The 13,346-nt window shown below is 43.0% G+C and overlaps 1 protein-coding gene, 1 non-coding gene and 1 pseudogene across 2 annotated transcripts in view; all 3 read left to right on the plus strand.

Moving 5' to 3' along the window:
* The window catches only part of LAMB4 (laminin subunit beta 4), a 98,564-nt gene extending 94,670 nt beyond the window's left edge, over positions 1–3,894 (plus strand). The window contains exon 33 of the mRNA XM_032275900.1: positions 2,887–3,894. Coding sequence (XP_032131791.1) covers positions 2,887–3,026 — 140 coding nt within the window. The 3' untranslated portion in view covers positions 3,027–3,894. The remainder of the gene's footprint in view (positions 1–2,886) is intronic.
* A 1,329-nt stretch (positions 3,895–5,223) lies between these two features.
* Positions 5,224–5,330, plus strand: LOC116550527. The gene has a single exon (XR_004268477.1). It is a non-coding gene; the product is annotated as a U6 spliceosomal RNA (small nuclear RNA).
* Positions 5,331–5,548: 218 nt separating this feature from the next.
* LOC116550320 lies at positions 5,549–5,986 on the plus strand (annotated as a pseudogene).
* Positions 5,987–13,346: the final 7,360 nt, after the last annotated feature.

The following is a 13,346-nucleotide window of genomic DNA, read 5'->3' on the forward strand; positions in this document are numbered from 1 at the left end:
AGCTGATTTTTTGTATTTTTAGTAGAGACGGGGTTTCACCATGTTGTCCAGGATGGTCTCAATCTCTTGACCTCGTGATCCACCCGCTTCGGCCTCCCAAAGTGCTGGGATTACAGGCGTGAGCCACCGCGCCCCGCGAAAGTCAGTTTCTAATATCCTAGAACTTGGTCCTTACTATAGGAGCAAAAACATGGGGAGAGTATTTCTGTCCTGTGTTTTTATGTCAGAGTCCAAATTGTTTCTACTGATCCCCATTGACGACAACTTTTGTAGTTCTTAAAATGAGATTGGAAGAGAAGTTTAGGTCAGAGGACTTCTCAGAGAGGTCTAAAATAAGGCATTCTACTGCCCTTTCCCTTTTCCCTTTGAGGTTGTTTTCAGAACTCAGCAAGATAGAAAAATGAGACATCGATTGGGCTGAATTCCCCATGCTGCCACTTGAGAAGGGGTGGAACCACATGGCTGTGCCTGTTCCCCTCTCTTAGGAAGAGAAGCCCTGGATCCCAGTATGAGGCCCTTGGCAGCAACAGCATTGTGAGAGCAGGGAATAGACTCCAGCCTGCAGCCAGGGTCCCTCCACAGAACTTGGCATCACTCAGGGTACCAGCAGGAAACAGAAAGCATACTTGGGCATACTTTTGGATTAAGTATTTAGAAGTGGAGTTGTCTCTGTTATTTATTCACTGCATAATAAACTACCCCAGAATGTAATGGCTTAAAATAATCACCATTTCTTACTTTTCTGCGGGTTGCCTGGATGGGTCTTCAGCAGGTGTCACTTGGGTTTCTCAAGCAGCTGCATTTGGCTGATGGCCTGCTAGGGACCAGGTGTAGCTGAGATGCTGGCACTCTCGCTACATGGTCTGTTATGCCAGGCTGCTTTACAGCATGGTTGTTTCAAGGCACCACAACACTCTTGTGACAAGAGAGGATGAAAGGTTCTTGAGGTCTTGCAACATCAGTTCTTCCGCTTTGTATTGGTTAAAACAACTTACAAATCCAGCCCAGGTCTGGGGATACGGGGATAGGGACAAGGTAAGTAGATTCTACTTGTTGATGGGAAGAACTACAAAGAATGCACAAGAATGAAGGGAACCCACTGAGGGTGTGGAGGTACTTGGCGATCAGCAGCAGTGAGAAGCCACTAGCCTCCCTACACCTGAAGGGGCCACAGAAGCAGGAATGTTACCAGAGCCCTGTGAGCACCAGAATGTTAGCAAAGAGGCCGCCCCACAGGAGCCTGGCGCTGAGGGATGGAAGAACTGCCCACACCTCCATGCTGAACTGGGATGGAGACTGCTCACCCTCCCATCCTCTGACCACTTGTCAGCACTGTGCATTGGCCATATGTGAATAAAAGCCAGAGGTCAAAGGAGCCAAGTGATGTTATCCAGGAAGGCTAGCTTTCCAGAACACAGACGAGGATGGTGAATGGGTCTGATGTAACCAGCTCAATCATATTCACTTCCCTGGTAGAAACAGAGGCCTTTATTTTTCCTTTAGTCCAAATATGCTTTCAGTGTTGAACCCCCTTTTCAATCCCAAATGACCTATACTTGAAAGTTTCTAGTGACAGAACACTCACCACCTTCCACGGCAGCTCTTTCGTCTTTGAGCAGCCACGACTCCTAGAGAGTTTTTTATATTCAGACAAAATTCTTCCTTCATGGAGCTTTATCTGCCAGTTTCCATTTTATTTCCTCAGGATGACAGAGAACACATTTACTCTGCTTTCCTAGGTTGGCCCATCAAATACTTGAAAACAGCCATGGCACATAGGCTGAATCTGCCTTCCATATATGAAACATCGCCAGTTAATTCAGTGTTTGTTTACTGGACAATTTCAATTACCTTCAGCAATCTGACTCTTTTTTCTAAACACATCTTAGTTTGACAATTACTCCAGACCAACTCAGTATTCAGGTGTGATCTGACCAACTGAAGTGAGACATTTACCTTCCCTCTTCTAGAAGTTTTGCAGAAACTCTAATGTCAGAGTTTCTTTACAAAATGCTGCCTCACATTATTAACTGTAGCTCTCTATGCCTCTTCTATCCCCTAATAAGGGCTGTTTGTTTAAGGTTTACTAGAATTTCAACATATTTGTTGAATGAAGAATAAATGGATGGATGGATGGATGGATGGATAGATAGATCAGTGGATGGATCAATGGATAATGAATCAATGGATGGTCGATGGATCAATAGATTGATGGATGGATAGTAGTGAAGCCAAGAAAGGTATCACTTAGCTGTTACTGTTCAGGGACTTCAGTATCAGCAGGGAAGAAGAATGAACAAATGAAAAGTCAGTCTTTTTTCTGAAAGACTGGAAAACACTAAAGTAAAGAACATGTTTTAAAATGAAGCTATTAGCTAGGCATGGTGGTGGGTGCCTGTAGTCCCAGCTACTCGAGAGGCCGAGGCAAGAGAATCGCTGGAACCTGGGAGGCGGAGGTTACCGTGAGCCAAGATCACCCCACTGCACTCCAGCCTGGGTGACAGAGTGAGACTCCATCTAAAAAAAAAAAAAAAAAAAAAAAAAGAGGCTAAAATAATAAGAACAAACCTTTGGAAATATAGCACTTTAGCAAATCCCATCAAGGATGTTATCTGTCTTTCATTTCTAATGAATTCTAGCCAACTACAGCCCTCACTGATAAATGCCTTTGGATATAAAAGCTTTTAGACAAAATGTCAGTTTGCTGTAATTTATGTGAAAGCCTTGAGAAGCCTGATGTAAATAGATGTTTTATGCATTGAATCAAAACAGAAAACGAAATATACCTTTCAGAGGCGCACAAATCCCTGTATTTGGTATAATGTGGATATCCAAGAGGAATCTATCAAATGGAAATATATCATTTCTTTCATTTTCTTCTTTCAGATTTAGAAAGGAAAATCCAAGATTTGAATCTAAGTAGACAAGCAAAAGCTGATCAATTGAGAATATTGGAAGATCAAGTTGTTGCCATTAAAAATGAAATTGTTGAACAAGAAAAAAAATACTCTACGTGCTATAGCTAGGCAGAGTTAAAGTGCACAAGCCTGTGCCTTTGTTTCTGGTTTCTGGTGCCCAAGCCCATGGAGCTCTGTTGAACTTGTGAAATACTGACAGCGTCTTCTACCGTCTTCCCTATACCCTGCCCTCATTATGCATCTGCTCAGTGTGGCTGGAAGTTGAAATGCCACCAGGAAAATGCCACTTCGTAATAGAAAGGGGAAAGTAATGAGATGGTCTCTGGTTTCAGAAACCTTTCCTCTTGCCTTCCGTTTTCTTTCCTAACTTAAAAATAACAGGTTCCAGATAACAAGTAGAAATTTAAATAAGTACTTTACTTACTGATAATCATTTCAGTCAAATAAACCTAAACATTAAATAAATATCTCCATTACTAAGATGGAATACATATGGATGGCATGTACTAGATTGTCTTATATTTTATGTTTATTTGGATTTACTTTTATTTGTAAAACTATTCTTTTCTGAATAAACTGCATACAATTCAAAATGTGACTTGCCTTTATACTCACTTTCCTACACACTCATTCTCTCAACCAGGAGATTCTGTTTTCCCCAAATGGCACTGGAACAATATTCAAAAAGATAAATATTGAGCTACTTCTCCTCATCATTTATCAGTGGACATTTTTGCTGTAAAATGTGTTATTTTTAAAAGACTAGCAATCATGTTCTTATTGTTTAGTATAAAAGATCAGATTGTCTCATTTCAAAATAAGTCTGATTTCCTGCTTCTTTTGCATGTATGATTTATAATAGAGAAAATTGCTTCTCTTTGTGAAAGCTATCCTTCAGAAAGATTATTTTAAGGGAGTTTGGCTTCACATTTTTGAATAAGAATATATATCAACATTGATATATGCAAAATGAAGATCTGCTGGAGCATTTCCATTAAGGACTGAATCATACAAATGGATTTAAGCCTGGACATGATAGCTCACGCCTGTAATCCCAGCACTTTGGGAGGCTGAGGCGGGCAGATCACCTAAGGTTGAGAGTTAGAGACCAGCCTGACCAACATGGAGAAACCGCATCTCTACTAAAAATACAAAATTAGCCAGGTGTGATAGCACATGCCTGTAATCCCAACTACTCAGAAGGCTGAGGTAGGAGAATTGCTTGAATCCAGGAGGCGGAGGTTGTAGTGAGCCAGGATCTGCACTCCAGCCTGGGCAACAAGAGCAAAACTTGGTCTCAAAAAAAAAAAAGGATTTAAAGCCAGGCATGGTGGCTCATGCCTATAATCCCAGCACTTTGGGATGCCGAGGAAGGTGAATCATCTGCAGTCAGGAGTTCGAGACCAGCCTGGCCAACCTGGTGAAACCTTGTCTCTACTAAAAATACAAAAAATTAGCCAGGCATGCCGGTACACGCCTGTAATCCCAGCTACTCAGAGGCTGAGGCAGAAGAATAGCTTAAATCCAGGAAGAAAAGGTTGCAGTGAGCCGAGATCAGGCCACTGCATTCTAACCTGGGTGACAGAGCAAGACTCTGTCTCAAATGAATGAATGAATGAATGAATGAATGAATGATTTAAAATTTCAACAAAAAGGCTTCAGAAGTATACATAAATATAAAAATTCTTAACTTGTAGGCTGTTAAAGAAAATTGCAGAATCTATTTCCCTGGAGATCCTGAAGAATAGAAAGAAACTTTTCTAAAAGAAGGACCACCCCAGAAAGTGCTCTTGAAGTATATAATTACAATGGTCCACACACCCAGCATTGAGACTTTTGCAAACCTCCACCAATTAATGGTGCGTAAAATAACCCAGAGTCTAAAAATGTAGCTGTCACCAAGTCTACATTGTTTTCTCCATTGCAGAGGGTGGAACACACTCCAGCTTTCCCATCAGGATACTGACTTTCAACTTAGTGCAAACAATAGACAATTTTACAAGCATGGTTTCTTTGTTTGCAATAGCAACATTCACTTGTTCCTTTTCAGTGATCAGAGACTATACAAGTAACAGGCCAGGGGGTGTGGGAATGGTTAAAGAGAGAATAGTTTCTATCTGCTGACTGGGAGAACTAGCCATTGAGTTCTAAAGAAGCAGAAAAATCCCCAGCTGCTGGAAAAGCACACTTATCTGGGGAATCAAGTGAAAAGGCAAGATAAACTCATCACCTAAGGAGGTCCCTGGGCATTGCAGCTTGATGATGGTAGGAAGTATGTGACATACCCTGCAAAGATTGCAGTTATGTGCTTGCTTCCGCAGCACATATACTAAAATTGGAATGATACAGAGAAGGTTAGCATGGCCCCTGCGCAAGGATGACATGCAAATTCGTGAAGCGTTCCATTTGAAAGAAAAAAAAAATTTAAAAATTAAAATTAAAAAAGATTGCAGTTATATGTGGTTGTGCTTTCTAAATGTTAGCATTTTAAATAATAAGCTTAAGTTAACAAAAATATATACATATGTGAAAAATCTCATTCCTCAGTAATGTCAGATAAATCATTCTAACTTCTATTACTTGCTGTATCAGTTGTTCAAGATGTAACCAATGCAAGACTCAGTGAAACAGTATCTCTTTACATTGTAAAGTATTAACAATTTGTCGGTGTGTATCAAGATCTATCATAAAACTCAGTAATTCCACTGTGGAACCTGTGTGTTTAGAAAATAGTCTTAAAGATGGAGGGAAAATCTTTGCGGCTAATTCACTGAAGCACACCTTATACTAAAAATGCAAAGGCACTCCCCCTCACAACTGTCTCAGGATGGCCCGTGCTATGGAACCGCTGGCAAAGAATATCTTTAAAGGAATTTTGGTAGTCGCACTTGTAGGCATTTTTGGAGCATATTTTTGGTTTAACAAGATACAAGCCAAGATTTCAGGCAAACAATGAGCAAGAAATTTCCCTTCATCTTGGAAGTTTATTACAAATCCACTGAGCAGTCTGGAATGTATGGAATCAGAGAGCTAGATTTAAAAAAACATGGTTGGACAGCAGAAATTAGACATATGGCTACTGACTGAAATTTCCCATAAGGGAAATCACATAGTACCAAGCAAGAGTAGAATTATCAAGATGACATGGATGGGTTTTGAAATATTTAAGACAAAACATAAAATTTAATTCAGGAGTCTTATTCTTCGGATTGTAAAGAAATTGAAAGTATGTTTATTATGCTATAAATGAAGTTCTGCTTATAACACTGAAAATAGAGTTTCTCCTTTAAAAGAAAATGCAAAAAAGCTAAGTAACTAACAATAAACTAATTAAACATTAAGATTTCACCAGTCTGAGTTCTTGGATGCAAACACTGAAAACCGGCAGTAGCTTATTAAGCAGAAAAGGAATGTATTCGAAGGATATCTGACAGTATACAAAAAGAAATGGCTGGAGAAAATGTAACTAAGGACAACTGTGCACCTGGCAGTATTCCCAAGACCACACCTCAGTACACTCAGGTTAAGAGGCCAATGCTGACCTCCCTGGACACTCTCCACCATCCCAGTGACTTGCAATTGTCTCTGCATCTTGAGTGACTCTCTCACTACTCAGCATACCTGGGAGAAGGGATGGGCCGGGCCTCTTCATATGCCCTGGGCGCCCTATTGAATAAGCAGAGAGAATATCTGCTTCTTTTGACTTTGGAAGTAGAAGGGGAATTTTTCCTCCACCTGGCTTTGGTATCCTCCAAGAGAGGAAGGATTTTGATGCCAGGCATCAAAAAATTATAAATTTCTATTACATTTAATCAATATTAATGAAGTCCATCTCTTTGACTTCCAAATATCATAATACATTTTTCATCCCATTTTCCCTTCTAAAGCAAAAATAAATGCTTCCATCTAACAAAATGTAGCACTCAGCGAAAGGAAAGCACACCCACATTGTCTTCAAGAGAAACCAACCCACAGGCTCATCACTCACCGAGTGCATCCAGCCGAAACCTTGGCCTCTAGCTGAGGTCCACTTCTGCACTTCAGCTAACAATTCTATCTGGCAAGACTGCAACTTATAATCAAAATTGTAAAGTTAACCACCAACAAACACCAAATATAGACTACTGAGGGAAGAATGGGAGATAAAAAGGAAATAAATATATTTGATAATGAAAAATATAAATACACACAAATCATAGCATATTGAGAAATACAGACTGAGGACATAGACTTTGTAACTACTCAGGAGGCTACTGCTGGGATTTAAGACCTGCTTTCTTTACTGCTCCTTCCATGGTCCCTCTGGTCCCAGTCACATCCCTCCCTGCTGCCACTGCAAACCAGCAGCTCTGTTTAACAGTCAGGATCAATTACACCAGCCAAAATTATACACCCCCTTTTCTGCATGTTTACCCTTTAGTGAAGAGCTTGAAATATCTGGGTATTGGTACACATTCTAATTCAATGGTATAACCATTATATCATTGAGTAAAAAGGTACTTCTGGCTGGGTGTGGTGGCTCACCCCTGTAACCCCAGTACTTTAGGAGGCTAAGGTGGGCGGATCACCAGGTCAGGAGTTTGAGACTAGTCTGGCCAACATTGTGAAACCCCATCTCTACTAAAGATACAAAAAAAAAAAAAAAAAAAAAAAAAAAATTAGCTGGGTGGCCAGGCGCAGTGGCTCAAGCATGTAATCCTAGCACTTCGGGAGGCCGAGGTGGGCGGATCACCAGGTCAAGAGATCGAGACCATCCTGGCCAACATACAAAAATTAGCTGGTGTGGTGGCGTGCGCCTGTAGTCCCAGCTACTTGGGAGGCTGAGGCAGGAGAATTGCTTGAACCCAGGAGGTGGAGGTTGCAGTGAGCCGAGATTGTGCCGCTGCACTCCAGCCTGGTGCCTGGTGACAGAGCGAGACTCTGTCTCAAAAAAAAAAAAAAAAATTAGCTGGGCATGGTGGTGCCTGCTTGTAATGCCAGCTACTCAGGAGGCTGAGGCAGGAGAAGCACTTGTACCCGGGAGGCAGAGGTTGCAGTGAGCCGAGATCGGGCCATTGCACTCCAGCCTGGGTGACAGGGTGAGACTCCGTCTCAAAGAAAAACAAAACACACACTTCATTAGAGACCAGAGCCCAGAGTCACAGGTACAAGAAGGAAGCTTTTGCTTGTGAGTCTTTCAATATCATTGTGATCAGTGTCCTGTATTTCCACTCTTGGTTTCAGATCTGTGTATTCTGCCTACAGGAGGCTCCATCGGCTTTCATTGTGGAAAGCACAGCTCTGCCTCCCACCTAAGAGGATTTAATGTGAGGAGCCTAAATAAATAAATAAAAAGGATTAAATAAAGGATGCAAAGAACCTATAGTCAACTGATAATATGATTAGAAGATGCATTTTAATTTCTCATATGAAATATTTATATGCAACAACATGCATACATTTTTTTTTTTTTTTGAGATGGAGTCTCCCTCTGTCACCAAGGCTGTAGTGCAGTGGCACGATCTTGGCTCACTGGAACCTCTGCCTCCTGGGTTCAAGCAATTCTCCTGCCTCAGCCTCCCAAGTAGCTGGGATTACAGGCATGTACCACCACACCCAGCTAATTTTGTATTTTTAGTAAAGTGAGGGTCACACCATGTTGGCCAGGCTGGTCTTGAACTCCTGACCTCATCATCCACCCACCTTGGCCTCCCAAAGTGCTGGGATTACAGGTGTGGGCTACTGCACCCTGCCCATGCATACTTTTTTGTTTTTATTTTTTTCTTTTGAGATAGGCTCTCACTCCATCACCCAGGCTGGAGTGCATGGCATGATCATGGCTCACTGCAGACTGGACCTCCCAGTCTTAAGCAATTCTCTCATCTCAGCCCTTTTAGTAGCTGGGACTATAGGTGTGTGATTTTTTTATTTCTCTTGTAATTGTTCTAATCATTTTCTTAATTCAAGTTGCCTGAAAACCACATCTCCCCAATGTGAGATCTGATATGGTGTGTGAGGGACCAGCATAGAGGAGTCTAGATGGAATGTGTGTATCTCAAAGTAGGGGATGAATGAGGGGGAGGAGTCAGAGAGCCCAACTTTGAACCCCAGAAGCCAAGTAGAAGCATTTGGAACCTCTCTGGTCACATCAGAAAATCAATATGAAGGCCAGGCGAGGTGGCTCACGCCTTTATTCCCAGCACTTTGGGAGGCTGAGGCGGGCAGATCACAAGGTCAAGAGATTGAGACCATCCTAGCCAACATAATTTCACCATATGGATCCGAGGAAGGCTGAGGCAGGAGAATCCCTTGAACCTAGGAGGTGGAGGTTGCAGTGAGCCGAGATTGCACCACTGCACTCCAGCCTGGGCAACAGAGCAAGACCCTGTCTCAAAAAAAAAAAAAAAAAATCAATATGAAGATCAGAAAACACGTCACCATGAGGTAGCTGGTGTGGTCCATTAAAGGAAACTATCCTGTCTCTTCTCCCAGATTAGAAACCAATCCCAGATGAAGGGCAGCTCAGACCCAACAGGTGAAAACAATGAGGCAGAAGCACTGAGGTGGTGCAGGGCAGGGAAAGAAAGCTAAAACAGACCCTGGCAAAAACACATGAGCCTCGTGAGGCTAAAGTTGAAAATTGCTGTCTGATATCCATTTGGTAATAGGACTTCTCCATGTTTTAACCAGGCACACAGCTGCCTAGCGAGAGAGACTGTATTGCAACCTCCCTTGCAGTTTGATGGGACCATGTGACTAAATTCTGGCCAACAGGATTGAGTGTCAATGTTGTGTGTGACTTCCAGGGCGCAATCCTAAAAGGAAGTTGTTTGTTGTTTGTGGTAAAGGGAGAATTATGGTCCCCACAAGACGCCCACCTCCAAATCTCCAGAACCTGTGAATATGTTTCATGAAATGGCAAAGGAAAAGTTGACAGAATTAAGGTCTTAATCAACTGACCTCGAGACAGGGAGAGGCTGCTGGGTTTTCCAGGTGGGCCCAGTGTAATCACAGGGTTCTTACAAGTGGAAGAGAAGGCAGGAAAGAGTCGGAGAGACAGCGGCACGGGAGGACTTGGCCTGACGTTGCTGGCTTTGAGCAGAGAGGAAGGGGCCGAGAGCTGAGGAAGGTAAGTTGCCCCTCGAAGCTAGAAAAAGCAAGGAAAGAGATTCTCCCTTAGAGCTCCCTGGAGAGAATACAACTATGCCAACACCTTGATTTTAACTCTGAATTGGACTTTTAACCTAAAGAACGATGAGATAAATTTCTGTCATTTAAAGCCACTACGGTTGTGGATATTTGTTACAACAACAAGAGGAAACAAAAATCACCCTCTGTTTGTTTCCCCCCACTTCAGTTGGGTGGGAATACGGTGAGCCAGCAATCCCCATCCAGATGAAGGCAATACTGTGAAACAAGATGGAAGAAACTTAGGTCCCTGGTTGATTGTACCTGTAAGGGTCCTAGCAGGAAACGGGACACTCCGGGGCAGTTCCATAAGGGGATTATTTACAAAGATACAGGCAGGGTGGATGAAAGCCAGAAAGGAGAGTATAGCATCCCAGAGCAGACAGGGGACATCCCCACCCTTGGTTTGAGGGAAAAAGTGAGAGGGTGACAACTGAATATTGAAGACAGACTGTGTAGGAGTGCCTCTTTTTTGCTTGTTTTGTTTTGTTTTTTGAGACGGAGTCTTGGAGTCTTACTCTGTCGCCGGGCTGGGGTTCAGTGACATGATCTCATGTCAACTGTAACCTCCGCCTCCTGGGTTCAAGTGATTCTCCTGCCACAGCCACCTGAAGAGCTGGTACTACAGGCATGAGCCACCATGCCCGGCTAATTTTTTGTGTTTTTAGTAGAGACAGCATTTCACCAGGATGGTCTCAATCTCCTGACCTCGTGATCCGCCCGCCTCAGCCTCCCAAAGTGCTGGAATTACAGGCATGAGCCACTGCACCCAGCCAGGAGGGCCTCTTAACAGGAGCTGTGATCTTTGAACAGAGGATGCAACCAGCCATGACAGCCCTGCAGAGGACATTGGGACATGGATACCCTGATGTCACTTTCCTCCCTGTTCAATCTCTTACTTGTGGCTCCCATTGGCTAAACCAAGGGCCTGGGGTGATGTTCCCCATGTAGATCAGCCTCCATAGGCACAGAGAAGGGGGCAAATAGATGTGGAGAGGTACAATGCCCTGTGGATTAAAACTGCATGTGTCTGACTCCTTTGGACTAATAAGCAGCTTAAGCTTGCAGGTAAAGAAAAGCACACCTCTCCTTAGGTGCCTATGACTTTGACCTCTGTTACAGCAGCTGAACCAGCATCCTCACTGGTATTTTTGTGCATACTCCAGCTCCTTGACAAACTGCTAAAACTGTCATTTATGCTCTGCTGCATGGGGACAGTGGACCAAGGATTAGGCAATAAATGCAAAGAGCATGGTTTGTCCCCTGCATGACCTTAGGCGATTCACAACCTGCCTGAATTTCATGTCCTCATTTCCTCCAGCTGTAAAATGCTAATAAATATACCTGGTCTCCCTCCCAGGGTTACAGAGCTAATTCCCAAGAAAGAGCTTTGAGAAGAGTGGGATATTACAGGAATCCTTCAAGACACCACTATGATTACACTGTGTAAGTTACACCTGTATTCTTCTAAACCATCGGTCCTGTGGTCCTGTCTGCTTTCAAATTGTTCTCTCTCCCAAACCTAACTTTTTCCTAAAGCTCTAGGGCTCCTTCCCTAGCCTCACTCAAACCCTTTTCTCGGAAGTTCTCGCTTGTATTGTCACTTGGCTCATACACCTTATCTAACCAGATAGCAAGTTTTATGAGGACTCACATTTGCACTTTAGAGAATGTAGCAGTGTGGAGCACTCTAAATAAATACTTGTTTACTTTACATATTAGTTCCATAAATTGACTCCAAATTGGCACAAGTCAGGCAGTCCTTAGGCCATCACTGGATTAAAATGTTTTCAACTGTAATATGAAACCAGTTTGCCATATGGCTCAGCCGCTCTGAAAATGTAATTGAGAACAATTTAAATCTTTACCTCAATATTTAGAGAAAATGTCACATGGGAACGGAATAATGCATAAGACAAAAATCCTTTTCCCATCTCTCCCACGCTCGATAACTAACACATCCAATAGCCACTATTACAAATCCTCCCGTACCTTTTGAAGCTCTTCCCCACTTAGGCCTGGCGCGGTGGCTCACACCTGTTATCCCAGCACTTTGGGAGCTGAGGCGGGCGGACCACCTGAGGTCAGGAGTTCGAGACCAGCCTGGCCAACAGGACAAAACCCAGTCTCTACTAAAAATACAAAAATTAGCCGGGCATGTGGTACACCTATAATCCCAGCTACTCAGGAGGCTGAGTCATGAGAATCACTTGAACCTGGGAGGCAGAGGTTGCAGTGAGCTGAGATAGGGTCACTGCACTCCAGCCTGGGTGACAGACTCCATCTCAAAAATAAAAGGGGGGTGCTGGGCATGGTGGCTCAAGCCTGTAATCCCAGCACTTTGGGAGGCCGAGGCAGGCAGATCACTTGAGGTCAAGAGTTCAAGACCATCCTGACCAAATGTAGTAAAACCCATATCTACTAAAAATACAAAAATTAGGCAGGTATGGTGGCACACACCTGTAATCTTAGCTACTCAGGAGGCTGAGGCAGGAGAATCTCTTGAACCCAGGAGGCAGAGATTGCAGTGAGCTGAGATCACACCACCACACTCCAGCCTGGGCAACAAGAACGAAACTCCATCTCAAAAAATAAATAACAATTTTTTTCAGTTGCTTTATGCTTCTAACCAACGTTCTTTCCCAGCCCTGAATTAGAGCAATGAAGAATTTGAAAGCTTTGGTGACCGCAGGTCTCTCAGGCCTTCTTCAGTATAAGCTTCAAGGCTTCTAGCAGCAGAGCTATCTTCTTACAGTTCACCAGGAGACGGTCCTCTGTTTTGTTCTTTCACCTTTTCTGCCCTCCACCCTCTGTTTCTTCGCTCCCCTTGAAAGAGAGCAAGAAAAAAAGCAATTTCTTTTTTCCTCTTGCAACATAAAACAGCCTAGGTAGGATTTCTCTTAACACCTGTTCATCCATCAGCACCTAGCTTTTCTCTTCTGAAGAACTTGAACCTACATATAATCTTTATCTTTACTCATTACATGTTAAAAGTGGCCACTCTGGAAGGTTTCGCCCTCCCTAACAACCTGCCTCTGATTCAGCCTGCCAGCTGAACAAGCTTTCAGTGACACAAAGCAAGCTTGCCACAACATGTATTACACATATTGAATCAGAACGTACCGAGTTTTTGAGCAGAGATACAGTGTTTTCTTCATATTCCCATAAATTCTGTGACTCCAAAGTTAAATGTCTAAGATTCGTAGCAGTATCTGACATAGTTCCACACACAACCATGGCTCGCTTTGATGGCAAACACCA

The sequence above is a fragment of the Sapajus apella genome, unplaced genomic scaffold, assembly GCF_009761245.1.
Source record: "Sapajus apella isolate SASKATOON/1434 unplaced genomic scaffold, GSC_monkey_1.0 scaffold7, whole genome shotgun sequence".
NCBI classification, from domain to species: domain Eukaryota; kingdom Metazoa; phylum Chordata; class Mammalia; order Primates; family Cebidae; genus Sapajus; species Sapajus apella.